General features: G+C 40.2%; 3 protein-coding genes across 3 annotated transcripts in view; 1 reads left to right on the top strand and 2 right to left on the bottom strand.

Annotated features, from left to right (window-relative positions):
• Positions 1-18,240, bottom strand: abcd2 (ATP-binding cassette, sub-family D (ALD), member 2). Its single transcript, XM_034112465.2, has 10 exons — positions 17,112-18,240; positions 16,459-16,639; positions 15,919-16,040; positions 10,568-10,730; positions 9,869-9,963; positions 7,720-7,865; positions 6,624-6,769; positions 5,507-5,591; positions 4,576-4,701; positions 1-4,471 (listed from the first exon to the last, which is right to left on the bottom strand). Exons 1-10 carry the CDS (start codon positions 18,054-18,056, stop codon positions 4,267-4,269), a joined length of 2,214 nt encoding a protein of 737 aa, XP_033968356.1. The 5' UTR covers positions 18,057-18,240; the 3' UTR covers positions 1-4,266.
• Positions 18,241-18,489: 249 nt separating this feature from the next.
• LOC117439166 (uncharacterized) lies at positions 18,490-24,607 on the top strand. Its single transcript, XM_034074938.1, has 16 exons — positions 18,490-18,535; positions 18,844-18,881; positions 18,980-19,019; positions 19,716-19,863; positions 20,230-20,362; positions 20,565-20,622; positions 20,829-20,940; positions 21,039-21,139; positions 21,478-21,605; positions 21,698-21,864; positions 22,039-22,105; positions 22,203-22,254; positions 22,527-22,554; positions 22,656-22,750; positions 23,602-24,196; positions 24,304-24,607. Exons 1-16 carry the CDS (start codon positions 18,533-18,535, stop codon positions 24,474-24,476), a joined length of 1,938 nt encoding a protein of 645 aa, XP_033930829.1. The 5' UTR covers positions 18,490-18,532; the 3' UTR covers positions 24,477-24,607.
• An 83-nt stretch (positions 24,608-24,690) lies between these two features.
• LOC117439165 (proton myo-inositol cotransporter-like) overlaps positions 24,691-27,257 on the bottom strand; it is a 103,000-nt gene continuing 100,433 nt past the window's right edge. Inside the window, exon 10 of the mRNA XM_034074937.2 lies at positions 24,691-26,831. Within this exon, the coding sequence (XP_033930828.1) occupies positions 26,605-26,831 (227 nt within the window). The 3' untranslated portion in view covers positions 24,691-26,604. The remainder of the gene's footprint in view (positions 26,832-27,257) is intronic.

Genomic DNA, 27,257 nt, shown 5'->3' with positions numbered 1-27,257 from the left:
CAATTATAAAATCATCATTTATCAAACACAAAGCAATCTTGTATGAGCTCAGCTGACCCATGTTTTCATTTTCTTCATAACCTTTAAAGATTCTTTATCAAACATCATAGATACATTCAATCTCTTAATAACACAAGGGCAGACAAAATAATAAACTTTTAGTATGAAAATGTGTTAGTGAGGATGTCATTACAGTATATAACCTAGGTCAAGAGTAGTAGCACACTAAAGGCCTTACATCAGTGGTCAGTAAGCTATTTTAACTGGATTCTTAAAGCAGTAAGAAATTATGAGGTGCCATATCACCTTGCAATTGGCTTAGAATTAACTTCAGTCATGGAAAAAATTAAAAGTTACTGGCCTGCAATAACGATGTGTGGCCACTCGGGGGTAGCAGACACAAGCTAGCATTAAAGAACCTGTGACACGAGTTTCCCCCATCATCCAAACCCATCAATTTGAGTAAATATTGTCCCCTTGAAAACCGTTACTGAACTGATTTTGGATATTTGTACTTTGATAACCATTAATCTGCCTTCAATGTTGACCATTTTCTGGATCTTCTCGGGGATTCATCAAGTCCCGCCAAATTATGTGTGACGTCATTGCGGGCACAGCGCTCCAGCTGCACGGTTCAGGATCCCAGCATCTGCATGTAAACGCACGATGGTGCACACAGCTGCAAGCTCAGACAGCGTTGACAGTTTAATTTTGAACGTGTCTGAGAGCTCATATGAGGCTGAAGGATCGGTTTATGTTGCATCTGTTAGAAGTTTAGGAATTAGGTGGGTCAATAAGGGCGATAATACGGTCATGTGGTGGTGGGACTAAAAATCATCCCGGGACTCTCGACCGGCCCACTTCGGTACCGCTACTAAATTGTCAACGGGGGGATGTGCTAGTGACTTATCCGACCGCTAACTGTTAACATCCTTTTAAAGGTGGGGTGGGTACATTTGAGAAACCGGCTCGAGATCGCTAGAATTTGAAAATACACAACCGGAGAAAATCTGCCACTTACTTATAGAGCCCCTCCTCCCAACACACACTAACGCGCACATGACCAATGAGGGCACGAGATAAGTTTGTGCCCCGGAAGGCTGACAGGCAGGTAGGCCATCCAGTTATTTTAGCCGGGCCGGCTAAAATAATTGGTCGTGCTTTTTACAGTATTACGGCTTCTACAGATGACATTTTTGTATGGATTTTTTTGTCAAAGCACTTAAAATATTCATTGCTATCGGGATGTTACGAGCATTCCCTGGAATATAACAAAAAGTGTATCTCGAGCCAGTTTCTCAAACTTACCTACCCCACCTTTAAGTGGCTATTACAAACATGTTAGCAAAGAGTGACCTTTTTACACATTTTGAAAATATGTAGCAACATTACATTTAAGTTTGAAGTCATATATTTCCAATATATGTTTAGCACTAACAGCTGAACATTTAGCTGCTAGCTTAATGTTACACTTGTTCACTAGCTGCTAACTTTGTATATTTGTCAGGTATGCCCATTGATGATATAGGAATTCTGATCATCCTTTAAAGATATTAACAAACAAGATTGCATGTCCTGTACAGGATGCTAGAGAGTAAGTGATTTCAATGTAAATAGTTTAGCCTCAGCTAGGCTCAGTGTTGTTGTGTCACATTAGCCTCATTTTAGCCATAGGGCCTACATTAAATTAAAACTAATTGGTAATCTTTGAGAGAACATGCAGCACAAAACACACCATATTAGGCAACTCAAACCATAAGAACATTCATGAAAACCTTCAATTTTGACCAAAAAAAAGAATCTATAACGAAGGAAAATAAAACATAATAAGATACAGCACCTCATCGTTTGTTACAACATCCTTTCAAGATAAAAAAGTAGTATTTCAGACTTTTCACTTGCCTATGAATGTTAGACACTGTGTGCTCTTTAGCTGACCTCTTGTGCCAGTGATACTTGGCAGACTCCGTTTCATTCAGCGGCTCGTCTGGCCTCCTGTCAACAGAGCCTGACTGACAAGCAGATAACTGATTTCAGGTCAGGAACAGCAGTACAGAATGCTGTTGAAAAGACTTACAGTAATGCCTATGATGCTCTTTTCCATACTAAATGCAAGTGTAATTATTTGCAATCCAGATTAATTGACATTTCTATTTTTTCTTCACCAGTCACGTTTTTTTGGGGGAGCGAGGTTCCACATTATGCTATCCTTCTGGAACCTAGCAACCTTAATCCTGAGTATAACAGGGCTGCATCCAACTGATATTACGTCATTTTTCTTGAACTGTATACTAAAAGCCAAAAGGGGAGGTGGCAAAATCTGAATGGAGCAAAGATGTAGCGCTTTGGCTCAAGCCCCAGCGCCGTCTAATAAAAGACGTGAGGGAGGGTGATGCAGTTCAAGCTTTAAACCTTAAAAGATGAGTTGTTTACTTATTTTTCTACAGACAATCACAAGCCAGTTTAAAATAGAGCTGTGCACTTCTTCATATACCACTAATGATGTGACTGATTGTCCATTTTCTGTTAACAAAACACCAGCTTACGCAAGCTTAAAAATATCAAGATAAAGACATTAAGATTTCACCAAATATTTTTGTGCTTTCACACATTTGATTGGTTTTGTAATATGATACTTTATAATTGTTGCCAATCTCTATGCCCAATTACAATTATAATAACTGGAAAATCGAACTCTGCGTGCCTCTGGTGAAATCTGAAAGTCTATAAATGAATAGCAGAAACATCAAAGATACCCTGTTCAATTTCACTCTGGGAGGACAAACGGCCTCATGTACTTTTGCTGACTCGTTACGCAGGACACAGGTCTGAACCACAAAAGGGACAAATTGTAAAAGCAGCCCCAACCACAGCTTAGAACCACCAGAGCACACAATTTATACCATATCCAGCAGAAATAAATGTTTGTAATGTAGCAAACAACTATTTCACAGTATCACAACTTCAAGGTAAGTTTCTGTCAACAAACATGGAGGCTAAATTATATTATGTTCCCGTATGTAACTAAAATGTATGCAAGCTAATTTACTGAAGTTTCCTTGAGCTGAAAATGAAAGCTCCTTTAACTGTTCATATTAGCTCTAGAACCAACAAGCATTTCAACATAATATTTAGTATTATCTAAAACATATAAATTCATGTAAACACACTTAATGATATTGAAAGATAATCCATTCTAAAAAGTGGACAAATAAAAGAGGACAGCAATATAGATCCATATATTGATCCATCATCAAATGAATATGGAATCTGCTTAAAGTAAATTAGCATATTGTGATAGCCCATTATGCTAGTTTGAAGCTTAACAGGCTCATTTTTTTTTTAAAGGCCTCTTAAACTCATTGTATTTGTTGAATTAAGCAGAAACCTATAGTTTTGGAGTCAGACCTGCGTCACTGATCGCTCTGATAACAGACCCTATATTAGCTTTTTCTTTGTTGTCTGCAACTGAGCCTATATGAGCGGTGCAAGGGTCCTAACAAGGGTGAGGTGAGGTGTAAGAAAAGGGATTGTCCAGCAGTTAGGTACACCAAATCAAACAAAAGGCATAGTGACATTTTGAAAAATAGTCTCTTCTGACCTCTCAAAACCAAGAGGTCACATTAAGGTCAGTAAAAGCTCAAATATACTGCTAAATTATAACAAATGACGATCCTGCACGACCCGGTATACTGGGCGTGGAATACTGCTTTGGATATTATAAAGTGGTTCTAGATTAAAACATTTGCCAGCTAAAATGCAGCTTGTTCGACAAACGGAAACAGCCCTCTAGAAGCAGAGTAAAGTGCTACAAAACAAATAAATTATCTTGGTTGATTATTCTGTTTTTGCCACTTTGAACTGTGGCAAATTGATCTTGAAAAAGATGAAACCAAACGTTTTAAAAACTACAACCCAGTACGCATTCGATGTGTGTGAGAAGGGGTGATAATCCACTTCACTCTCTTCGCCTCCACTTCTCGGCATTAAGTGGGCCAAAAGAGAGATTAAAACACGAGACAGGGGAGAAAATAAAAAGCTGAAAGGACTGGTATTAAGAGCTCTCCTGCTTATGGTACAAGGCTCGAAGCTAAAGAAACAAATCTAAATAAGCAAAAGAAAACAAAAAGAAAGCCTGAAAATAACTAACAAATCATTCTTTCATTGCCTTTTCTTCTCCTCCTCCCCCACTTTTCTTCTCCTGTTCTTCTACCCTCTTGATTTGTCCCCCCTCTGAGCCTCTTCCCCCTTCCCTCCCCCTCTCTCTCACTCCTCGGATGTTTTGAGAACAGAGTCGTCTCCCAGGATCTTGCAGAGCTCGTTGAGGCGATGCTGCATCTCGGGAATGCCGGCCAGCTGAGTCTCCAGTCGCTGTTTCTCCTCGGTGAGGGAGAGGCGTGTCGCAGTGTCCAGTTGCTCAAAACGCCATCCTCCCTCACCGTCAAACTGCAGCAAGTGGGTGTGGAACTTCCTGGAGACGGAGAGGAAGTATTTAAATTTGCCAGAGAAGTATCACATTTCTTAATTTAGTGTGTATCCTATACACTAGAAACTCTTGCGTGAGATGTGTCTTACCACAGGGAGGGTCTGTGTGTGATGGAGAGCAGAGAGATGCCGGAGTCCTTAGCAGTCTGGAAAATCTTTCCCTCCACGTCAATGCTCACAGCGCTGGTGCACTCATCCAACAGTGCATATTTAGGCCTGATATACAAAGGGAAGGGCTGTTTAATTATTGATTTCCATAGAGTGATCAAATAATCTGCAAGTAGTTAACATTTACTGTAACACTAAGGATCACTTAAAAATGTTTGCATTCGCACACATAAAATCAGGAAAAACAAGACTATTATTTTACATTATTTTACTATGCAAGTATTGATTCTACTGTTCAATAACTTGTGTTAAACATGAAAAGGTCATATAATCTACTGATAAATTACATGTGCACAAAGACTTTCAGACAACCAACTATTTATCTTAACCTTTTAAGTGATAGCCTTATGAAAAACCCTAAAATAATATGTAGTTAACAATAATTAAGGAATAGATAAGGCAAGCAAGAGTCCACCAACATGCTAGCTACTGGCCTAATGCTAACGTCAGCGCGGCAATATGCTAAGAATGCTAGCATGCAAACATTTAGCAGGTATAATGTTTACCTTGTTGACCTTCTTAGTTTAGCGTGTTAGTATGCTAACATTTGCTTATTAGCAAGCTGTGGCTAAGGGGAATATCAATGTCAAATGTTAACCTGATGTGGCGATAGATTACAAAAGTGGGAATCACCAAAGTAAATTCAAATAGTTTTTAGAGTGGGGGGATGTCTGTATCAAAATGCAATGTCTATCCATATAGAATATAAGGGTGATGTCTGATCTAACCATTAGACAGTGCTATATGTGAGCCGGGCCGGCTAACAACAGGTTTAATGTTTGAGTCAGTTGGTGGCTAACGCTCCAGGTGTGTCACATGACCTGGCCTCAGCATAATGGCTGCTTCTCCTTACCTGTGGTAGAACATGCGAGCCATGCCCATCCTCTGCTTCTCGCCTCCTGACAGCACGTCCTTCCAGTCCAGCTCAGCATCCCAGCCTGAGCGTGAAAGAAGACATGATTTAAAACTTCTGCTACTAATGTGGCATCTGAATATAGACATTGGGAAATTTCATCTAAGAAATAAAGTGCATAGAAGTATTTTAACTCTGGGATACATTAGCTTACATTAGCAGCTCATTTGGAGCCATGCACTGAATGATTAAAATGTAAACAGACAGGTTTGACAGACAGCTGTTATTATCCAAAGACATCTCAAATAAAAAGGCAGAGCATGTGATGTTAGTTTAAAGGTTTAACCAGTCTATTTGCCCTGCGTAACAGTGATGCCGCTTTCTGCAGGACATTTTTTAAAGACGTAAGAGAAAATTCCTTTCAGCAATGCATGTGTGCCAACATTCAAGACTAATCCCTAACTGCATATGTGTGAGTTTATTTGGATGCGGGACTTTTCTCAACGTTTTCACAGAGCAGCCATTCACACATTAAGCAGCTCTGAGCTTTGTACAAGTGTAAGTGGTTCAGAACAAAAGGCCTGTTTGTTTGGCCATGTGATGAGAGTGGCTGCCAATTATCTAGACACTCAAGTTTAGACAATACCAGTTTAGACAATACTAGAGTGCACAGGATTAAGATTCATGCTGGTTCGCTGTGTTTACATAACCTAGTCTGTTTGATTTCAGGACACCAGCAAACCTGCTCTGGGTGCATTGCAAACATTTACAATGCAAACAAATGAGCCTTTAACACAGAAAGGATAAGAGACAATCCTTGGACTTGATTCAACTTGTTGTCCTGGCTTGTGGTTCATTTGTCTGATGGATATTTTTGTTTATTCTATCTACACAATGATTCATTTGTCTAGTTTTGTCAATTTATTTTGTTTAATTTATGGTTATTTTATCTGCTGGTCATATTCTTAAACTGTACTGTCTACTTTAGGTAGGTTTAACTCATCAGAAAGTTATAAGCTATATTTCTGTGCTTTTTTCTAACGTTTTCAACATATTATTTTCATTTGAATAACACAAATCCACACCTTGGTAAGTATCCTTAGTGTTACTGTCTTACCTCCCTCCCTGGTGACGATGTGTTTGAGGTTGACTATGTCCAAGATGGTGTCCAGGTCCCTGTCGCCGAAGCCTCTGGAGGCCATGTCCTCCACTGAGTCTGGGTAGATCACTTGGTCCCTCAGTGTACCCATTGACATGTATGGCCTGGTTGGTCACACACACACACACACACACACACACACACACACACACACACACACACACACACACACACACACACACACACACACACACACACACACACACACACACACACACACACACACACACACACACACACACACACACACACACACACACACACACACACACACACACACACACACACACACACACACACACACACACACACACACACACACACACACACACACACACACACACACACACACACACACACACACACACACACACACACACACACACACACACACACACACACACACACACACACACACGACAAGATAGGTGTTTGTGAACAAAAGGGCACTTAAAAACAAGACTTCAAAGAGAATCATTACGCTTATGTTAGATCTATTGTCTTCAGGTGTTGGATTATTTTACAGCTGCCTGCTAGTGTCACCCTATGTATAAAATATTCACTGCTCTGCAGGAGGGGGTGACCTGAGTCAGAACTCTAAGTGTAAGATTACACTTGATGATTTGTCTAAGACAGGTTCAGTTCAGTTTAAGGGCTACACAAATCGTACCTGTTAAGTTGAGAGCATTGACACTAAAACCCTTTCTTACGTCTTCAATATATGTTCTAATTCTATTCTAACTAACGCAAAAATAAGGACTGTGGGGACACGTGTTTATTGTTTTATCCACACACTAACGACACTTAACTCACTGTTGAATGTCTGTGAAAGTTATAACAAAGTAATTATTATAATTATACGTATTTCAAGCCTCGTCTGGTTGGTAAATATTTCACTGTGGCCAGAGCTCTGGTTTCTCTTTGTAAACCACACACAGATCTTGTTACAATGGATTAGATTACAGGTTAGGTTGCTGGTACAATGATCAAAGTTTACAGTTGTTTCGGTACAGCAGCTGAGGGATATTTAAAAAGTGTGTGTTTTTGTGTATACCTCTGAGGGATGTAGAACATGTGTTTAGGAGAGGGTTTGTGTAGGCGGCCGCCGTAGACAGGCCACAAGCCACTGAGGATCCTGAACAAAGAGCTCTTCCCGCAGCCGTTAGGCCCCGTGATCAACAGGTGCATGCCATCCTCCACCTGGGATTGAGAGCAAACATATTAATCCCATTTAAGATGAGTCAACATCAGTATACTTAAGATTTAAAGGCCTAGAGAGATAGAAAGTGGGTGTTAAGCTTTGAAAGACAGGAATTAACTACTCAACATTATACACAGAAGATCTGAAATGTCAACAAAGAAAGAGCGGCAAAATGTTTCCCGTTTCCTTATAAATATATTGTATAATAAACCTTCTGAGCAACACCTTAAAGCCAGGTTTAAATGTTGTAATTATCTATTTAGCCTGCAGCTAACAGGGACGCGGCACACCACATATTATTGCTTTGTGTTTCTTACAGTGCAGCTGCATGAATGCATGAACCTGTATTTATATATTAAGCCAAATGCTAGTTAGCTAAAAGTAATGAATACATGATTTTATATCAGTTAAAAGGTACTGAATTAATTATTTGATTGGAGTTAAAAGTAATAAACAAACAAAATAAGCTACAAGTAGGATATTTTACTTTTAAATAATTAGCTAAAATTGAAGGATACATTGTTGAAGTTGCTAGCTAAAAGTAATGCTAACTGTGGAAATAGTTAGCTTTGGATGTATGAAATGGATAGCTACATTTGAGAGTTAACAGTTGAAATAATGTTGTTAAATATTTTAAATAGGTACACTTTCAATTACAACAACAAGATTGTGAACCACTTAATTGAAGTGTGTAAGAATACATATATACCGATATGTAGCTAGCTAGCTAGCTAACTTAGAAGTAGCTGCTGCAGTGGATTTGATGCTTGGACTGTAAACCCTTGGATCGGCTATAATCTCTCAGAACGGTGTGTTCTTTTTTTGTGTTTGTTTCCAGTGTTTATAGTAAGAATATCTTGTAACCACGTAGATCTGAAGAAATTAAGAAACTATCTAGGTGAATGGAAAAAATTTCATTAAATATGGGGCATAAAGAAGAAGATTCAACTTATTGTCATTACGTAGTACAGGAACTATGTAACAAAACGGGTTCTCTGCATTTGACCCATCCTAGTGTTAGGAGCCGTGGGCTGCCAATATGTACGGCGCCCGGGGAGCAGCGTAGGGAACGGTGCCTTGCTCAGGGACACCTCGGTAGCACTTGGTCTATCCAGGACTTGAACTGGTGACCTTCCAGTTGCCAAGCCAAGTCCCTATGGACTTCGCCACCACCCCCAGTACAGTGTCAACAGATTTCCTCCAAGCTACCAGCTCAATGAAGCTCAGCGCAAGTTCTTTCAGGAAGACTGGGTTTATATACATTCACTCCACAGCTGTATATAATCAGCTCATCACGGGCGTTGTCTATAACCCATTACATTCACCTCATTCTCCAGCAGCTAATCACTGTGCCATCCACCTCCTTTCATCATATCCAGTGCCAGGAGAGTTAATCCAAAGACCTTATCACACCTCCTCTTCATCCCATCTCCTCATCAAATCCAGATCTTCAGCATCATCACCAGTGTCTAGACCCCGAGGGGTTCCCTATATGCTCACGGCTGCATTTCCCCCTTTAGATATACAATTTCAGGATTGGGGTCTAATCGACAAAGACTGAACATTTATCATATGACATGTGTCAATAAATGTTATTTAAACAAAATGAAGTCTCTCCTGATTGAAATGCCAGCAGGTTTATTGACTGTTAAAACTAGATCAGTGCAGTCCTTACTGAGGTGTGATAGCATCAGCTGCTATTTAAATGCAATACTCCAACAAGAGATTCTTTCATTTTCTTTTTTAATGAGGCCACAACATCCTCTCCAGTTCATTACAGAAGCCAAAATCCTGAGGGAAGGTAACACCCAGAAGGATGCATGTGTTTCTTAAAAAGACCAAAGGGGATTCTTTTTAAAGATAATAAACTCTACATAGACTAAAACAACCATCAGTGAGTCTGGTGGCAGAGTATGGATCAGAAAGCTGAACACACCATTCATGTTAATGGGACATATTAAGTGGAGTTGGAAGAGAAATTAAATGATGGGAGCCGTCTCACCTTGACGTTCAAGCAAGACACTACTACGTCCCCGTTGGGTGTAATAATTGGGACATTTTCACACACGATGCCGTTATCCACATCTATCACTTCACCTGTAAAGAAAAACCAGAGAGACAAAGAATGAGTGAAGTAGAGCAGAAAGTGAGGCTAGACTGTGGGATTATACAGTTTATAGCAAGAATTATGGGGTAAAACTAAAAGAAATCCCTCTTATCTCTTAGCTTAACTGTGCTCTATCAAATGGGTATTTTCAAAGGGTATTTATGCAAGGATTCCAATCTTTGACCTTGCGTACTGGCAATCTAGGAATGTATTGAGTTATGCACATTGCCCCAGATAAGGGTTTGGCTAGTTGCAAAGAATCTGGACAGAAGTGTATATTAGATTGTGTAGAGAGGGGTTGATAATAAATGTTGGATATTTGGAGTTATTTAAATTCAAACAATGCCATGTGACCAACCAACCAAAGCCACTAGCTCACCCCATCCTCCAGACTGCAGTGGTGGTAAAGGTTTGCCCAACATAGCAACAGTAGCTAAGTAAGTGTGTGTGTGTGTGTGTGTGTGTGTGTGTGTGTGTGTGTGTGTGTGTGTGTGTGTGTGTGTGTGTGTGTGTGTGTGTGTGTGTGTGTGTGTTGACTCTGTTTCAGTTCATGTCCATACAGAAGGAGGTGTGTGTACAGCAGCAGAGGCTAACCCTTTATCTCCAGCGGTCCGTCTATGTGCATCCCAGGCCTGCTTTTCTTCTCGTCTCCTGTGGTGGATGATAGAGAGGAGCGCTTGTAAACCCCCCTCTGGACGTCCTCAAACACCTCGAACATGTTGTGCACCCGTGCAGTGTAGCCTGCCAGCTCCGTGACCTGTCCCAACAAACAACACACAAGGGTCAAAGGTCGTTACGGGGTAATGACAGGTGTGTTCTGAAATAGGTCACTGTCAAGGCCATGTGCTGATAAAAGTGTGTGTGCGGCAATTTGTGTGTGCATGTTAAAGCACTGATTCTCAGCAGTAAGAAGTTTGACGGTTAATACACTTAGAACAATTGTTATTATAATGTGATTAAATTATATATCCACATGTTATGTCATCCATCACACCTAAGGGTTGTGAGGACTACTTTGCAAGGGAGCAGAGGGATTAGCGGTTAGCTAAAAGTAATAAATATAAAGTTAAAATGGATAGCTAATAGTAATAGTAGTTTTAATATTTTGCTAAACATGATTGAAAACTGTTGAAATTTCTATAGGAATAAGATAATTGGATACAGTTAGCTTAAAGTAATAGCTAATTTGCTAAAATATAGTTGAAAAAGAGTTTAAAGTATTGAATAGCTAAATGTTTTGAAGTGTTAATGTTAGCTCAAAGGAACATTGTAGAAATAAGAAATACAAATAATTAACAAAAGGTTTAACTGTTGTTTGTTTGCCGTGTTTTAAGTAAGAACATTGTGTAAGCAAAGTGCTTATGGTTAATGATTGTATAGAAAAAGTGTCCAACCAAAAAGACGACCAACCAAACTGAATATATATTAAAAAGTGCTATTGCATCATTTTTAGGATGAATAGAGGGGGAGAAGTTGAGATTTTTACAGCATGAAATTATGTAAATACAAGATAAACACAAGCATTTAGGTATAAAAGGAAAAGTGTCAAACAAGGAGTGTTTTGAAATGAGAAAACAAGAGAAAAATCAGCCTCTTTCTTTGGCTTTGGTGTTGCACCCTGCGGAGAGACAATGCCAGCTGTGGACACAGCTTGATTATATTAAACAACAAACACCAATTCTGGGAAATTCAGACACCATCAGAGGCTTTAAAGATGTGACTGGCTCAAACACAAATTAAACCAAAGAGAGGATACAGATAAGAATAGAGACGAGGATTTCATTAAGTCATAAACAATTGTCGATTTTGTCGTGAGGAGACTAGACAGATGTTCTCTGATTTAAAATATATATATTTAAAGATTGTAAACATGCAGTTTTGTTTTGCAGCATCGATCCAAATATATAAAAAAAGACATCTGTTAAATGCATTTCTCAATATTTTAATAAGAGTGACAAATCAGGGACATGAAATTACTTATGTGCCGGTTGCCAAAGAGATGTGTAGAGATTGCCGTCTGATTTACAATTCCACACACCATCACGTCTGTGTCTTGTGCTCGGTCATTACCTCACCACCTTACTATTGTAAATACTGCATTAAATAATATCATTATTGGACTGCCTCCCCTTAACAATTGGGATCCATCCTTGATAACACTCATGATAATGCACATTCTGCAGAGACCAAAACTATCTTACAAAACCTATCCCCACATCTAAGCTCCACCAATTGGAGTAAGTGAGTTAATTAGGAGCTACCAAACCGATGAAAATGCCCCAAAAAAACAACATCAATACATATAAAACTGTCCTCCCCCATTTGTCCAAAAAGTGTCCGAGCACATGCTGCGAGGGAAAGTGAGAAATAGATGCAGAAGTGCAGACCAACAGATGGAGGATTATTCACAGCTAAGCCCCAGGGGAATGAAGGGGCTCTTGACGACTGACTGACTGACTGAGAGACACACACACACACACACACACACACACACACACACACACACACACACACACACACACACACACACACACACACACACACACACACACACACACACACACACACACACACACACACACACACACACACACACACACCACACACACACACACACACACACACACACACACACACACACACACACACACACACACACACACACACACACACACACACACACACACACACACACACACACACACACACACACACACACACACACACACACACACACACACACACACAAACACACACAAAACTGCTGGCTGACCTACAGAGACATAAGGGTGGCAGTCTTGAGGAATCAGTGGATATAAGATAAAATAGAGCTTTATTGTCTCCCTTAGGAGAAATTTGTCACATGGCAAAGAAACAAACAAGAAACATACAGGTACAGAACTTTCCCTATTGCACATACATAATCAAATATTGCACTTTCCCTATTGCACCTATGCATAGTGTCCGTCAAATTGCACATATCCCTATTGTGTCCATACCTATTTACACATAATGCACTTTCCCTATTTAACCTTCTCGATTGCACAAACTACACTGTACACATTGCACCTCCCAACAACTCCTAACAGCGTAATCACAATTGTTTCTGACGGTTCAGCAGCTTGATTGACAGCGGAATAAAGGAAAACTTATACCTGTTCAATTTACAGTTTGGTAATCTATACCTTCAGCAACTCAAACTCTCCATACAGGATGTGTTTGGGGTCGCATGTGATTTTACGGCCTTGCCTTCTCACCATCTCCTCATATAAAAAGTTTGTGCGGCTTATGCAGCGTAAGTGTTGTTCAAAGCTTTGATGAAGATATTGCATAAAATCTCCAGATAAATATTGGACTTTGAGACCCACTTTGCACATGTTTATTGACAACAACTAATGCTGTAAAAAGAAAAAAGAAAACAACATAGCCCCCAGAAGCTAATAGCTAGAGCTTACTTCCAGATTGGGATAGAAAACACAGAAAGAAAAGGCTAATCTGAGTATACAAGATGATTAACATACTGGGATACGCCGGTACATGCCATAGGCCTGTTTGACCACTCACATATTAAACAAACACACATACCGTGATGTCATGAGTCAGCGTTTGGAGGCATGAGAAGGACATACATCCATCACTGGCCTGCTGCCTGTAGTTGCACACGCTCAACTCTAGGCCTTGCATGCAGGGGCTTGCTGCTGCACACGTGACACTGTGTGCATGCTAAAACTTGAACCCTCCAGCGGTTTGCTTTACGCAAGACATTTCCACAGTCGTGACAATCTCCTCTGCCACAGGTTTGCACATTACTGGATTCAAATTATTCTCTTGCAAGCTGCTCCCGTTTCCTAAGATTTAACTGCAGTTTGAGCCTTCTGTGTGTTTGTAAAATGTGGCTGTGTGTGTCTGGCCCTGCACATTCTCGTAGGAGTGAAGTGGTACAATGGGAAGTTTTTGAGAATAGTGACTCATGCTTGAGGAAGCAGTCACTAGCATATTTAACAGAGTTTTGATTCCTCCTCTTCACAAGCAGAGACGGAAATGCTATGCACGATCCACCGTGCTCAAATAACATATACTGTATGTTAGTCTGGAAATGGCTGCTTATGAGTTAAAGCAGTAACAGCAGACGGCTTCACCATCAAGTGCAATCAAATCCTCTTACAGACCTCATAATGCAGAAAGCATGAATGGGTCTTGCTATTTTTCTGGATTAAAATGCAGTAGAGATCAGTGATGTTGCCCTTAACGAATAAAGCCTTTTATACACAATTTTTTTTCTTCCGTCAGACCTTAAATAAATTCCTGTGTTTACAAGTTGAAAGTAGGGAGATGGATAAACAGAATGCCAATCTGTGCATTCATCCGTCCACCGCGCACACATCTGTTTGACCACTTTCCATTTAAACCTAGGCCAGTGAAGTGACCCGACCACCCATGATTAAACAGCTGTTTATCATGTGAATATCTCCACCTCTAGCCGTTCAAATTATTTATATAAAAAATGTCCTAGCTCACACAAATTACAGTAGTGAGAAGGATCTGGGACTTCAATGTGCAAGAACTGGATAAAGGGCAGCAATTAGTTGATAGTTGTTTAATCTGAAAACAATTTATTTGACTTATCTCTTGGCCTATAAAATGTCAAAAGGATTAGGGGTTGGCCGATATTCCACATTTGACCGATTATCTGTATCGGCCTTTTTTTAAATCAAATTGCCGATCAAACTTTGGCTCTGATGCGGCCGTTTCTCTGGCTGCAGTCATCACTCTCTCTAGAGGCTTCTCAATACTCAAATATCCCCTCCTCGACTCCTCGGTCCTCCGGTAGTGACCCGGAAATGAATTTCAGCGCGCCATTTTGAAGGACATCTCATTTCTCTAAATGCACACCGAGGACCGAGCGTCGAGGAGGCTCTCTGGAGGAGCTATAACCGATATGTGAAGCTCATTAGCTAGCCAACATGTATCTAGCAAATGTTAAGCAAAATATTAGAAGTGAGGCTACTAGACTAACGTTAGGTCTACTGTAATAGCCACACTTTTAATAGTTTGCAAAACATTAGCTAGCACTAGTGTTTTGCAGTTGCTCGCAGCTTATTGGGATTTTATGACAGACAGGCATTGTTTTGATATAATAAATTAAGCATTATTGTTAGTTAAGCATGTCAGCATGCAGCCCCACTTTTAACTCTCTGTCTCTCTCTAACTCATTGCAGATGGCTGCACTAAAGAAAAGGGCACAGAGAGGAAACCAGTTGTAAGATGTTTAAAAGTTCATTCAACATAATATATGCTTAAATGTATTTCAAAGAAGTTGTGTTGGAGTTTGTGTTATTTTACATTTTGACACCAAGATTTTCTGATTTTACTGCAAATGTATATCGGTTCCAAATATCGGTTATCGGTCTCCTTGATTACTAATAATCGGTATCGGCCTTGAAAAAGCCATATCGGTCGATCCCTACTTCAAATACCTTGTTGTGTCTGATCTAAAGCCCACAACTCATAGATATTGCATTCACAATGAGATCAAACGGAGTGAAGCTGCAAACGCTGACATTAAAGAAACTAAGGAAAGGTTATACATTGTTTGTTTTTGAACAGCTACATTCAAAGGAGGGTTGAAACGCCAAAAGGCAAACAAAGATTCTGCACCTGTCTTCATTGCAAGGAGCAGGGCAAGATTATTATAAACTGTTCATGGCTTGTATTAATGACTTCATGCCCTATATGTGTCAATCAATGTAGTCTTTGTAGCACTTTTGTATTGATATTTCCAGGAAGAACACACATGCTTTATTTTGAAGTGAGAAGAGGGGAACTGATGGAGCAAGGAAACCCTTTTTAGAAGAAGTGGAGAAAGCCCACATTGAATTAACTAGAAGAACAAAGACACTGCACTCCAGCAGAGCTTCATTCAAATCAGCCAGCAGCGTCCTCACCTCTTTGTAGGACGACATGATCCTCTCGATGGCGTCAGCCCCTGAGGCCAAGAGGTTACGGGCGGTGGTGAAGGCCTCTGTCCTCTCGCTCACCATCGTGTGTGTCCGCCCGTCTGCTGTTTCTAAAAAAGGACAAAAGACAAGGTGTGAGAAACACTAGAAATATCTTAAAATAAGCAACAAAAGAGATCAACTTCCCATTTGCCCTCTCTGGATTCTCTCACATTTGCACCTACGAGCATTGGGATGCCATGGAGATTTGTTATTTAAATCAGCGGTGACACCACAACACAGCAGTAGTGCTCGTCGGCGAACAAAGGGACCCAGATGAAATGTCATCGGGGAGGTGTGGGAGGATGCTTCTGTTCTCACACATGCTAATCAGCCCTCTGCTTGAGGAGGAAGCAGTAGCTGTTGGTTTAGATGTGCTAATGGAAATATGTTTCCACCTAGGAGTAAAATAGTGGCACTAAAAACTAGGTACAGGACAAACATTTATATTCCCTCTGTTTGGTTTGTGGCACATTAGGGCATCCTTACGGTTATCAGCGAAGCCGGTGGCCGTGATGATCGGCACGGCAACCATGACGAGCCCACAGGCGCTCCACACATACTTCATGAGGAACTGCTCGATCATGATGTACCACAGACGCTTGGACAGGATCAGGTTCATCTGGTCCGCCAGAGCTCGGTAGCACTTCTGCAGCTGACGCATCTCCACCTGCAGAGGTCAAAATCTCACAATATTTAATCACTCCCTGCATTACTGTGATGAAATAATACTGGGGGCGGGACCTTTCAGTTTATCTTCGTCTGAACCTGTGTTGATTGAGGTCCACTAGGTGTAAATATAATAATAGGATGGAGTTATGAACTTTGTTACTTGATGTTGGCTATCAAGATAATCTCTTATCTTATGTAGGTGGATAATACTTGTAAAAAGGCCAAAGATATGACTGAGGGTAAATAAAAGAGAGTTGAAGTTAATATTTGTTTGATAAAAGGTGTGTAGACTAACTATGATGGGCATTTAGACCATATGGCATAATAACCCATGGTCTATTAATGGAGCATATGGACGTACTATTGTGGATGTGTTTCTAGTCTCAAAATGTAATAACCACCAATATTTCGTTTGTAATAATGTGCAAGCCTGCCAAAACAAATGCAACTGCAGATCCAGCCCTGCATACCTTGTGTCCCCTGTAGAAAGCTATCTCCTCCGCATTAGCAATGATCCTGGAGTGCACATAGCGCAGGTAGCCCTTCCTGTGAGCCTCCTCGGCCACCAGCTTGCCAAATTTGGGCGAGCAGGCCCGGAGCACCTTAGCCGTGACAAAGACCACCAGGCCGGCCAGCAGGGTGGGCCCACTTGCGTTGGCCCCCCTGGATCTGGCGGTCCGGATCAGGGTGTAGGAGGTCAGCATCACGTCCAGAATTGGCTTGGTGAGGTTAGAATAGAGGTGAGCCACGGATTGGGAAAACATCATGACGTCCTCAGTGAGAGACTGGTCCGGGTTGGCGAGCCTCCCGTCCATGTTGCTGACTCTGTAGTAGGTCTGATCTGTGAAGTAGGTCCGATATGCATGGTTCACCAGCCGGGTGCGGAAGGCCAGAGCCAGCTTGCACTCCAGGAACCGGATAACGCTGTTGACGAACGTGGCCGGGATTGCAATGAGGAGCCATTTCATCAGCTGGAAGATGAAGCTCTTAGGTTCCTTCTCCACTATCGTTTTAACTATCTTCCCGTCCAAGGTAGCCACGTAAATAGACAAAAACGTCCTGGATATCAGCGCCACCGAGTGCAAGGAGAGCAACACGAGCTCTTTGGACACAAGCTTGGGGAAGAGGATTTTACCAAGTTCGAGGATCTGCCGGAAAAATTCCGCATTTACTCCAGGGGATGAATTCTTCTGCCCCGCAGTACATATCTGTGTTTTTCCCACACACGTAGCACCGTTTTCCGCCTTTGATCCCCGGCGATTATTCCTGTTTTCTTTATTTTTTCTGAGCTGCCTGCATATGATGGGGTACAGTGTTTTGACACCGTAAGCAGCAGCTGCAAGAAACACGGCTCTCTTCGCCGCAGCCGTACGGTCCCACTTTATTTTGGACGCCGCATGGAGGATGTTGGACATTTTTCTAACGTTAGTCGTCTCTTCGTACAATCCTTGCAACACCCATCCCCCAGAACCCGACTCACCGCGTCAACATGAGTAGAGAGAAGGTCTTCTTGTGGTTGGATTGATGTAAAGCGAGCCCAACTCATGTACCGCTACATCCTGATCTTGTTCTACCAGTGGGAAGAAAGCAGGACCAACTGCAATGTACTTCCGGTGTACCGTTTTCAAAATAAGAGCTGACGGTCAACTTCCTCTGCAGTACAATGTCATACAACTCTGATTCAACTGCGTGGCTTCTAACATGAATTTGCTTAACTTCCTGAATAACTGTAGTTTTTCTCAGTGACTTGACGCTCCTTATTTCCGCCCTACGCGTTTGCCGTTCCTTTATTATGGGGTCATGCCCCCAGCGGCAGAAGACGATTGGTTGCAACTTGCGTCACTGGACGCAACAAAGTAGTCTGTACAGTCTGCACAGTTTCTACTGTTTGATGGTAAACAATGTCATGGGACAGGCATTGTGGAACGTTATTCAGAAAAATATAACGTTGTACGCAAAATACACCGCTTACCAAGTTAACAAAAGTGGGCAAGGAATTATTACACCTTTTCATAAGGATGTTTTAAGTGGCGCGTGACAGTATAGTTTTTGTTCCTCGTGCAAATGTACCTTCTTAATTAGTCGAACGTTACATCTCTACCTAGCAACACACATTTAGCTAGCTAACGTAGCTTTACCAATGTGAACTTTTACACTGGCATTAGTATAGTGTTTATTGTTTCACTGTTCGTTTTTTGATAGATACAGCTGTTGAAAATGAATTGGGTCGGGGGCTCAAGGTAAGAGAGGGGGAAATGTTCAGTCTAATACCATTAATGTTCGTGCTAATGTAAACGTTAGCTAGGTAACGCTAACGTTGTAACGATTCTTATTACAGGAGCAGGGTTGTTATGAAGAATGATGCAAAAAAGCAGAGGGTGAGACAGCCAGTAGTGGAAAGTAACTAAGGACATTTACTCAAGTATTGTACTGAAGTGCTACATATTTGTACTAGTTTAATTGAATTCCACTTTATACGTCTACTCCTTTACATCCCAAAGGCAAATGTTGTAGTTTTAACTCCACTACATTTATTTTATTAGTTTATTTGTATATAACAACACTTGATAGATATGGTATAATGCATGCATATTATATACAACTGTACTACTATTCTCTACAGTACTTTACATATCTACATTTTGTCCACATAAACAATAATAAAATGCTCTTACAAGTAAACACAGGATAATAATATAACACTGTGAAACGATCTATTCTGCATAACAAGTACTTTTGATACTCAAAATACATTTAGCTGATAATACAACTGTACTTTATGTAATTCTGAAATTAGCAATTGTGCAGAATGAGTAATTTTAACGTTTGTACTCAAAGTACATTTTGATGCTAATACTTGTGTACTTTTACATATATGACATTTTTGAATCAGGATTTGACTTGTAGTAGAGTATTTTAAGATCATAGTATTTGTACTTTTACTTAAGTAAAGGTTCTGAGTACTTCTTCCAACACTGGATACAGCTACATACAAATTCCATGACTACACTAGACAACAGTTTTAAACTTTGTCTTAGTCTACAGTAATGTTCTTGGTTTGCTCTTTTACTCAGGAGTTTTTTGAAAAGAGGAAAATGCAACAGAAGTTGAAAAACTTGGGAATGGCTCTACCTGCATCTCCAAAAGGCACTAGTGCTGGGAGCATGGATCTGGTGACATTATTTATCGTCAACCAGATTGCTTCAAAGAAAGAAATTACAGGTGAGAAGTAGCAGCTATGCAAGTAAATAATGACAGTTACCAAAACTCAAACTAGGCTAAAAGTGAGAAAATATAACACAAGTTCAAGAGAAAATAATGAAGTGTAACCCCATCCTCTGTTTTTATGTCAAACCTATTTAATGTCCGAAAACTACCAGACATTGTAACAAACTATTAGCAAAGGGTTAATTGAGAAATGCAGTATATGTTTTTCCCAAATTATTAAACACCAAATAACCCTTTTGCAAATATGTGGCTTATATATATGTATATACAGAACATATTACTAAAGTTATATCTATCTACCAATGCCTATGTTCATCAGTCCGTATGGAAAAGGATGTAAGTAGATAATGTGTTTTTCAGATCCTCCAAAAGTGGCGGTTCTTGGCAGCTATAAAGGAGGATCCAAGCATAAGAGAAATGAGCTGCTGGTTCTCCCAATGAGCCCGGGCTCTCCTTCACAGCTGAGTCTTGTCGAGGGCCAACCTGAGTACAGGTAGACCTGGTTACATTTCATTTTGTTCGCATCACCCAGATCAATATAGAATAAAAGGTCCATACAGCACATTTTACAAGTTATAGAAACTGTCCCAGTCCAACTTCATGGCTTGTGAATTAAAAGTCCAATCTGTGGTTTTTGTCTGTATACAGTCAGTTGTTATCAACATTCATTGTTTATATTCTGTGTCAATGTCTAGTGTTCAAGGAATTAGGAAAAGAAAGCATGTTATTCCACAAGGCTTCAAGTGTCGGCAGGTTAGTCACTCTCCAGCTATTCATGTTGCAATTTCTTAGCACTAGAAAAGGTAATGTGATTGCACTGTTGCCAAACAGCATAAGCCCCACTGTGTTGACTTTGCTTGGTTTGCTTTTCTCCACAGTCCAAAAACATACAGGTGGGGTTAAATGTAATCATAGTTGGACCCTCTGGCGTTAAATGTTATTTACTGCTCTGTCCCCAGTTGTCACCAGTGCTGGAGTCAGCTTACTCAGACAACAGTGCATCTGACTATCTTCCACCCATCACCGACCCCCTCAGCCCCTTCTCCACCTCCTCAGCTTCTTCAGGCCAAGGTGGTGTTGCAGTTTATAACAATATTTGAATGAATTAAATGACACATTATTAACTGTGCATATCAGTCAACGTAGGTCTTATCAAACTGTCTCCTCAGGTTTATTCCCCCTGCAGATGAACCTCCAGCAGAGAAGCCAGATGCAGCTTCCCCACTGCTCCCCCCCACCCTGGGACACCTCAGGGCTGAAGCAGACCAAGGTAAGGAAAAGAGAATATTCTTTTTATTTTTAAATATATATCTCACATTAAATGTCATCACAATAGGTCATGGTTACAGTTGCTTTTATTACATAGACATGTGATCCTTTAACTCCACATGGAGCTTAATAGGCTTTGGATTGACTGCCTGACATTGAACAAAATGCAACAAACTATACTACTTAATTAAATGATGCTGGATCTACTTCTCCAAGTGTCAGCAGTAGTATCTTAGACACAGCTATTTCTACGAGCTAGCTTCACTTTTGTGGAGGTTTGCATGACAGTGCCTTAATATACTACTATACTACTTAATAATATACAATTTATTTTGCTAGTTTCAGCCTTTCTCCCTACCAAGAGTAATGGAGAACAGTATCTCGTGGTCCTGTGGATCAAAGACCCCTCTCTACCAGTTGAAAACCCCCACAGCTGCAGAAGTCCTGTTTGGAAGTCCAAAGCCAGAGTGAGAACTATACTACAAGTTGACAAACTATTTAAAATGCTGACTCAACCCGGTCATTTTGTAGCACTCAAAGCACATGTTTATTATCCCAGCAACACAGAGGCGATGGACCAAGCAAGACGTGATGTCTCCTTCTCCCTTAACCAACCAGAGGGCGAGGAGGCCATGTTGGACTTCACCCTCAACCAATCAGAAACTGAGCAGCAATTTGAGGGAGAGGTCTTCAGAGGCTTCAGTACTGAAGAATGTGAAGAAGAAGGTAAACACTTAAAACTTGCATGTCATCAGAATCAGAAATATTTTTTTCCCCCTTAAATTAGGCTGACATTAAATAGATAAAGCAAACGTAAGTACATAACCATTGTCAAATTAAAATGCAGCATAAGAAAAGTAATGGCTTTCTTGTTGAGGTTAACGTGATATTTCATTCCAGCTGCTCATTACGGGAAAGGTCCATCAAAGATTTATCTGAAAGACGAAACACCAGCCGAATCCTCACAGTACGTCTTCACACATTAACTATATCAAACATCTTTTATCATTGATATGTGATGTACTTTGTTTTTATGTTTTGTTATATTTTTCCTTCACGATCAGAACTGTCCCTGACTCTCAGAGTATGGAAGTGGAGGACAGCGACCTCATACATGTGAGTGTGCTTAGTTAGTGGCCCTTTATCGCCACCAGATGGTAGAGTTTGTAACTACAGTCTGTGGAACCTACACAAATTAAAATCATTTAAACAATACAAATCTGCTGGACAATTAAGAAAATGTGAACTGATTCTGGAATCATCTGCTGTATCAAGCTTCTAACTATCGCTTCTAACAAGCTTCTAATGTCTCCTGATAGAGGGATATATGGGAACTGTGCACAGTGTAGGCAGATACAGTTTACATGTTAATTCTGTTTCATTCACAGTTCTCCAACGGCACTGACATGAACCTTTGTAAGTGTCTTAAGCATCTCAAATTAAGCCCCCCATTTGATGTGTATATGCGAGAGAAAAGACAATACATTGAAAAGATTTTTTTTCTCTCACTCCTGCAGCATGTCTTGAACACAACAATGTCCTCATGAATGGCTGTGAATACTCGCCAAGTCACTCTTGTAGGAGAGGTTACCTCAGTTCAGACTCAGATGATGTAAGTGAAGTTACACGTGGTGACATTTTTTACATCTTGCTGTTGTGCTGGGACTTCAAATTCAACTCAGAATAAATCTACTTCAAACATTTTACAACATTAAGAGTTATATATTACACTAGTATGCTGTAGAGCGTTAATATATATGAACATGTTAAAATATATAACTGAGCTAAACGAATAAGAAAACCATGCAAACTTGCAATAAAAAACACCTAATTAAATGGGCCCTATTATGCTTTTTGGGTTATTCCCCCTTCCTGTGGCTCCTGGCTAGAGTTACACCAAATGTTACGTGATAGGCTAAGGGGTGGGACATCTCTAAACGCTGTTGACCAATCACCAAAGAGGTGTTGCAGCACAGGCAGTATGAGAAAAATAAATCACTTTTTGAACATAAAAGCATGGAAACATGTCACAATAGAGGCACAAAACACAATTATGAAACCCGAGAAAAGCATAATAGGGCTCCTTTTAATATTTCAGTTCCAAAATGCAGTGGGAAGAAATAAAAAGCCACAGTAGTGTAGTCCTAATTATTCAGTTTTGTTTTATTATTTGACAACTAACTTGTATTACTTTTAATTAATTTAAAATGAATAAACAAAGAGTGGAAGAAGTGAACATCCCCACAGCTATATTTATAAGATCATCATTATTCAACACAATCAATTGCAATACTTGCATACAAAGGATCCCCCAGGCAACACATGTCAGCTATAGTTATCATTTTAATAACAAAACTAAATATCCTGTGCCCAGTGCCACTGATTAATTGCTTTTCCCATGATGCACTGGATTAACCCAGGGATAATGTGACTGCTGTGGTTCCCTTTCTAATTGTATCTTAGGAGGAAGAATGCTGTCAGCCATATCTCCAGGCTTCCTCTTCGTACCCGGCCTGTTGTGCAGAAAGCTTAAACCCAAACCCGGTCTCACAGGGGAATCCAGAACAAAGGCACATAAAGCCCCGCCCCCTCACCCCGCTCCTGAAACCCCAAAGCTTCAGAGATAAACAGACACTTATAGAAAACATATCTTTCCCAGTTCGTTCCCCTCAAGCCCAGTGCTCCGAGATGTGCAAATGCCAGAAAAAAGCCAATGAAACTCGAGACGCTGGAACTCAAACTGCTGCTGTGACATGTGACGCTGAGACTCAGTGCAGCGCTGTTGAAGACGGTGCAACCGCTGAGTTTAACTGGTGTGTGCCACCTGTTGATGTGTCAGTGCAGCATCCCGCCACAGGGAGGCAGACTGCCGCTGCCACAGAGAAGACGCACACCGCTTCAACAGGCAAGGCTACAAGTGGAGAGAAGCTCACGCCCTGGGTGAAGAAGAAACCCAAGGCTGGTTCCCTCTCAGGCAGCAGCATTATAAACAATATTGATGGGAAAGTGATCCTACAGAAACATTTTCTAGATGCTCTCAGCGTGACAGATGGCAGAGGTACAATGTCAGAATTGAGACCTTTTGATTTATATACATTTCTTATTATTTACATTCCACTGAACAAGACAGAAATTAACGTTTTCTTCCTCTTGTTTCTGATTCAGGTAAGGGCAGGGATGAGGGAGAGCGACAGGAAAATGGCCGCCTGGTGAAGGACCTCTCTAATGAAGCGAGGGAGGAGGTCACATCTGCCAGCAGGGCTGACAGACTCTCAGAAGAAGCAGAGACACTTCAGGAAATAGCGGACATACTGCTCCTGCTCAGACAGAGGAAATAAGTTATGTAGATGCATGAAAGCAGAAAGAAAACATGCCTGTTCTGTGCATTTATTCAAGAGCGTTAACAGTTATTTAAGCGTATTCAGTGTTTGTTCTAAGACACCTTGTGAAATAAAGCCCCAAGGCGTTACTCTGATTCATACGTTTATTTCCGTCCCCTTATACATATTCCAGTTTCATGAAGATACTCATCTTTTATAGAATATAAACTCTAGCAAAACATTTACAGCTTGAACAATAATCAAATATACTATACAGCACTTTTTTTTTTTTTTAAATTGGGAATTTTTGTAGTTCCTCGTAAACTGTAGAAACACACATTGTTGGTTCACATAGAAAAAAATTGCAAAGATTTCACCAGAAGTACACATTAAATCTCCCCTAGAGGAGAGTGGTAACAGCAGAAACAACCACGCTAAATATTTGTTTAACAAGGTAAATTGTTTAATTACACAATATGTGTGTTGTGGAGTGTGTGTGTGTGTGTGTGTGTTAATACTTTCAGTACAAAACTAGCTTGTGTGGTTTTAAGACGACTCATCCTGCACACAGAAAATCTAAATAAAACACTAATACTTTCACATTATTAAACGTTAGCCATTTTAATTCCTCTATACTGATTAATCGTTTTCCATCTGTTAATGTGACAATACTAAAAATAATTAACATTCAACTTTGATGATATTTGATAACCAGCTTCATATTTGAAAAGTCTATTAAAAATAAGTTTTATATTTTATTAATCCATGATGGGTTTGGACCGCCGTGTCAAAAAGAATAGACTGTCCTTCACAGCGTACTTATTAACGTATTTAGATTCACAAAGTCACTCTGTAGTCTGTTTAAACTGCTGTTGCTACACAGAAACCTACGTGTATTTGACTAACAAGGTGTAACCTCACACCATTTTACACTTTTCTACAAAGCAACATTTGCAAGTTACGCTAAAGCTTTGACTTCTGACACGAGAATAACGAACATGATGCGCTCTGCTATTTGTACATTAGGCTATGGAGGAAGACAAATTCATAAAACATGAAATTATTACAAAACAAAACATTTCATCACAGGTGAAATGCTAATTTGTACACGCCAAATAAATAAATAATTACAACAACTTGAAATATTACATCCACTTCAGGGGTTTGGACGTCCAGGGACCTCCACAATACACAGGCACTAATATTATCATGTTTAGCATAAATAAATAAAGATACACGTAAAGTCTCAAACATAAAGTCTACCACTTCCTTTGCTGTACATGTTTAATACTTAGGTTTATAACATGGAGACAGTCATATTTTGTTAAATATATTTTTAAATTCAGGGTAGCAACAGGATTGCCGGCCTGAAACTTAAAAAATACTATGCTAAACTAATACAAAATAATAAATATTAACTATAGCAACAGAATTTGTATTCATTTCAGTGCTACTAGATTGGTGTGTGGTTTTGTTTAGGCACCGACTGACAATATATACTGTACATCTCTGGTGTTTGCTTTTTTATAAAAAAAATATTCAAAGCACAGACTATCATCAGGAGCTGACATAAGTGTGCTATGCTACAAGCTAACACAACATGTAACTGAGATGTGTTCATATAGAAAGGCATAATGGTACTATAGATCTACAATAGGTCACAACTGCTGTCATGTCAACAAAAGACCACGTTTACTGGAACTCTTTAAATGGATTCTCAACGGAAACTGAAATAATGCTGTCGGATTGCTGTGTTGTATACTGTACGTACATTAATCATAAATGACATTTAGTGAACAAATGTACAAAATATTAGGAACATCGTACGATACTGAGCTGTAGCCTCTTTTCGGTGGACTTCATAAGAGAGGAAGTGTCCCTTTTATTTTGTAAATGCATGTTTCCTGTCCAGGTTGTGTGCGGAAAAGGCAGTGTTTAAACTTTAGGTAATTCAGATATTAGTGGGTTTGACACCTGATGTTGTGTCAGTTCACCCTCATCTTTCTCATTGAAACTGTGATTCTTCACCTCATATTGACGGGTAACCAGTGGCTCCTCAGCTCGCACACACACAAACAGTCAAATATTACATTACAAGTTGCATGTTTTAGAAATAAACAAAGCTAAAGAAACAGCCTAACTCTCGCTAGTCCACGTCAGACGCGTCGTTGTCCGATAGATGGTAGTTTGAACCTTTGACTCGGATGTACTCCACCTGTCGTGCCTCGTCCGAGTCCGAGGCGCCGCAGGAACAGAGCTGGTTTTCGAACAGCGCTTCGATCTCCTCCAGACGCCGGCCTTTGGTCTCCGGCAGGCAGCCGTAGATGAAGAAGAAACCCAGCAAAGCCATGCTGGAGTAGAGGAAGAACGCTCCTGGGAAGATAACGACAAAATAACTCACCGTCAATCACAGACAAAAGGAACACACCGTTCAGCTTCCTGGAGACGTGTTCTTATTCAGCCACAGAAGAAGAAACACTGGAGGTGACAGTGTGGGGCAGCTACCATTTGAAGGCTCGCAATTAATATGGAGATGTGTGAGCTCATAAATGAAAGTGTTTAAATTTGCTGCGGTTTCCTTAACAATTCTCCATACTTGTCAATATGGAAGTATTCATAGCGACACAGTGACAGAGGTTAATGAGATTTCCTGAACGCTGTTATCTCTTTTTCCCTTTGTTAAAGCAGAAATACATTTTGTGCTTTATGCTAAATACCGTTTAAATGGATAAGGCATTATTTTCCTCAGCTTTGACACTGTTCAAAAGTGCCCACAATTCTTTGTTAACAAATCAAATT

The sequence above is a fragment of the Pseudochaenichthys georgianus genome, chromosome 23 (assembly GCF_902827115.2).
Source record: "Pseudochaenichthys georgianus chromosome 23, fPseGeo1.2, whole genome shotgun sequence".
In the NCBI taxonomy this organism is placed as follows: Eukaryota; Metazoa; Chordata; class Actinopteri; order Perciformes; family Channichthyidae; genus Pseudochaenichthys; species Pseudochaenichthys georgianus.
Note: the sequence above shows the minus strand (reverse complement) of the source record. Positions and strands in the feature narration are given on the sequence as shown.

Bases quoted from the DNA above. Each gene is read 5' to 3' on its own strand.
- abcd2 (XM_034112465.2), bottom strand. From the start codon at position 18,056: ATGTCCAACATCCTCCATGCGGCGTCCAAAATAAAGTGGGACCGTACG. The intron at 6,770-7,719 runs GTATACACAAAA...GTGACCAACCAG, and splicing joins ATGTTCTACATCCCTCAGAG to GCCATACATGTCAATGGGTA. The intron at 4,472-4,575 runs GTAAGACACATC...CTCCGTCTCCAG, and splicing joins ACACACAGACCCTCCCTGTG to GAAGTTCCACACCCACTTGC.
- LOC117439166 (XM_034074938.1), top strand. The intron at 19,864-20,229 runs GTGAGAAGTAGC...TGTGTTTTTCAG, and splicing joins TTCAAAGAAAGAAATTACAG to ATCCTCCAAAAGTGGCGGTT. The intron at 20,363-20,564 runs GTAGACCTGGTT...GTCAATGTCTAG, and splicing joins GAGGGCCAACCTGAGTACAG to TGTTCAAGGAATTAGGAAAA.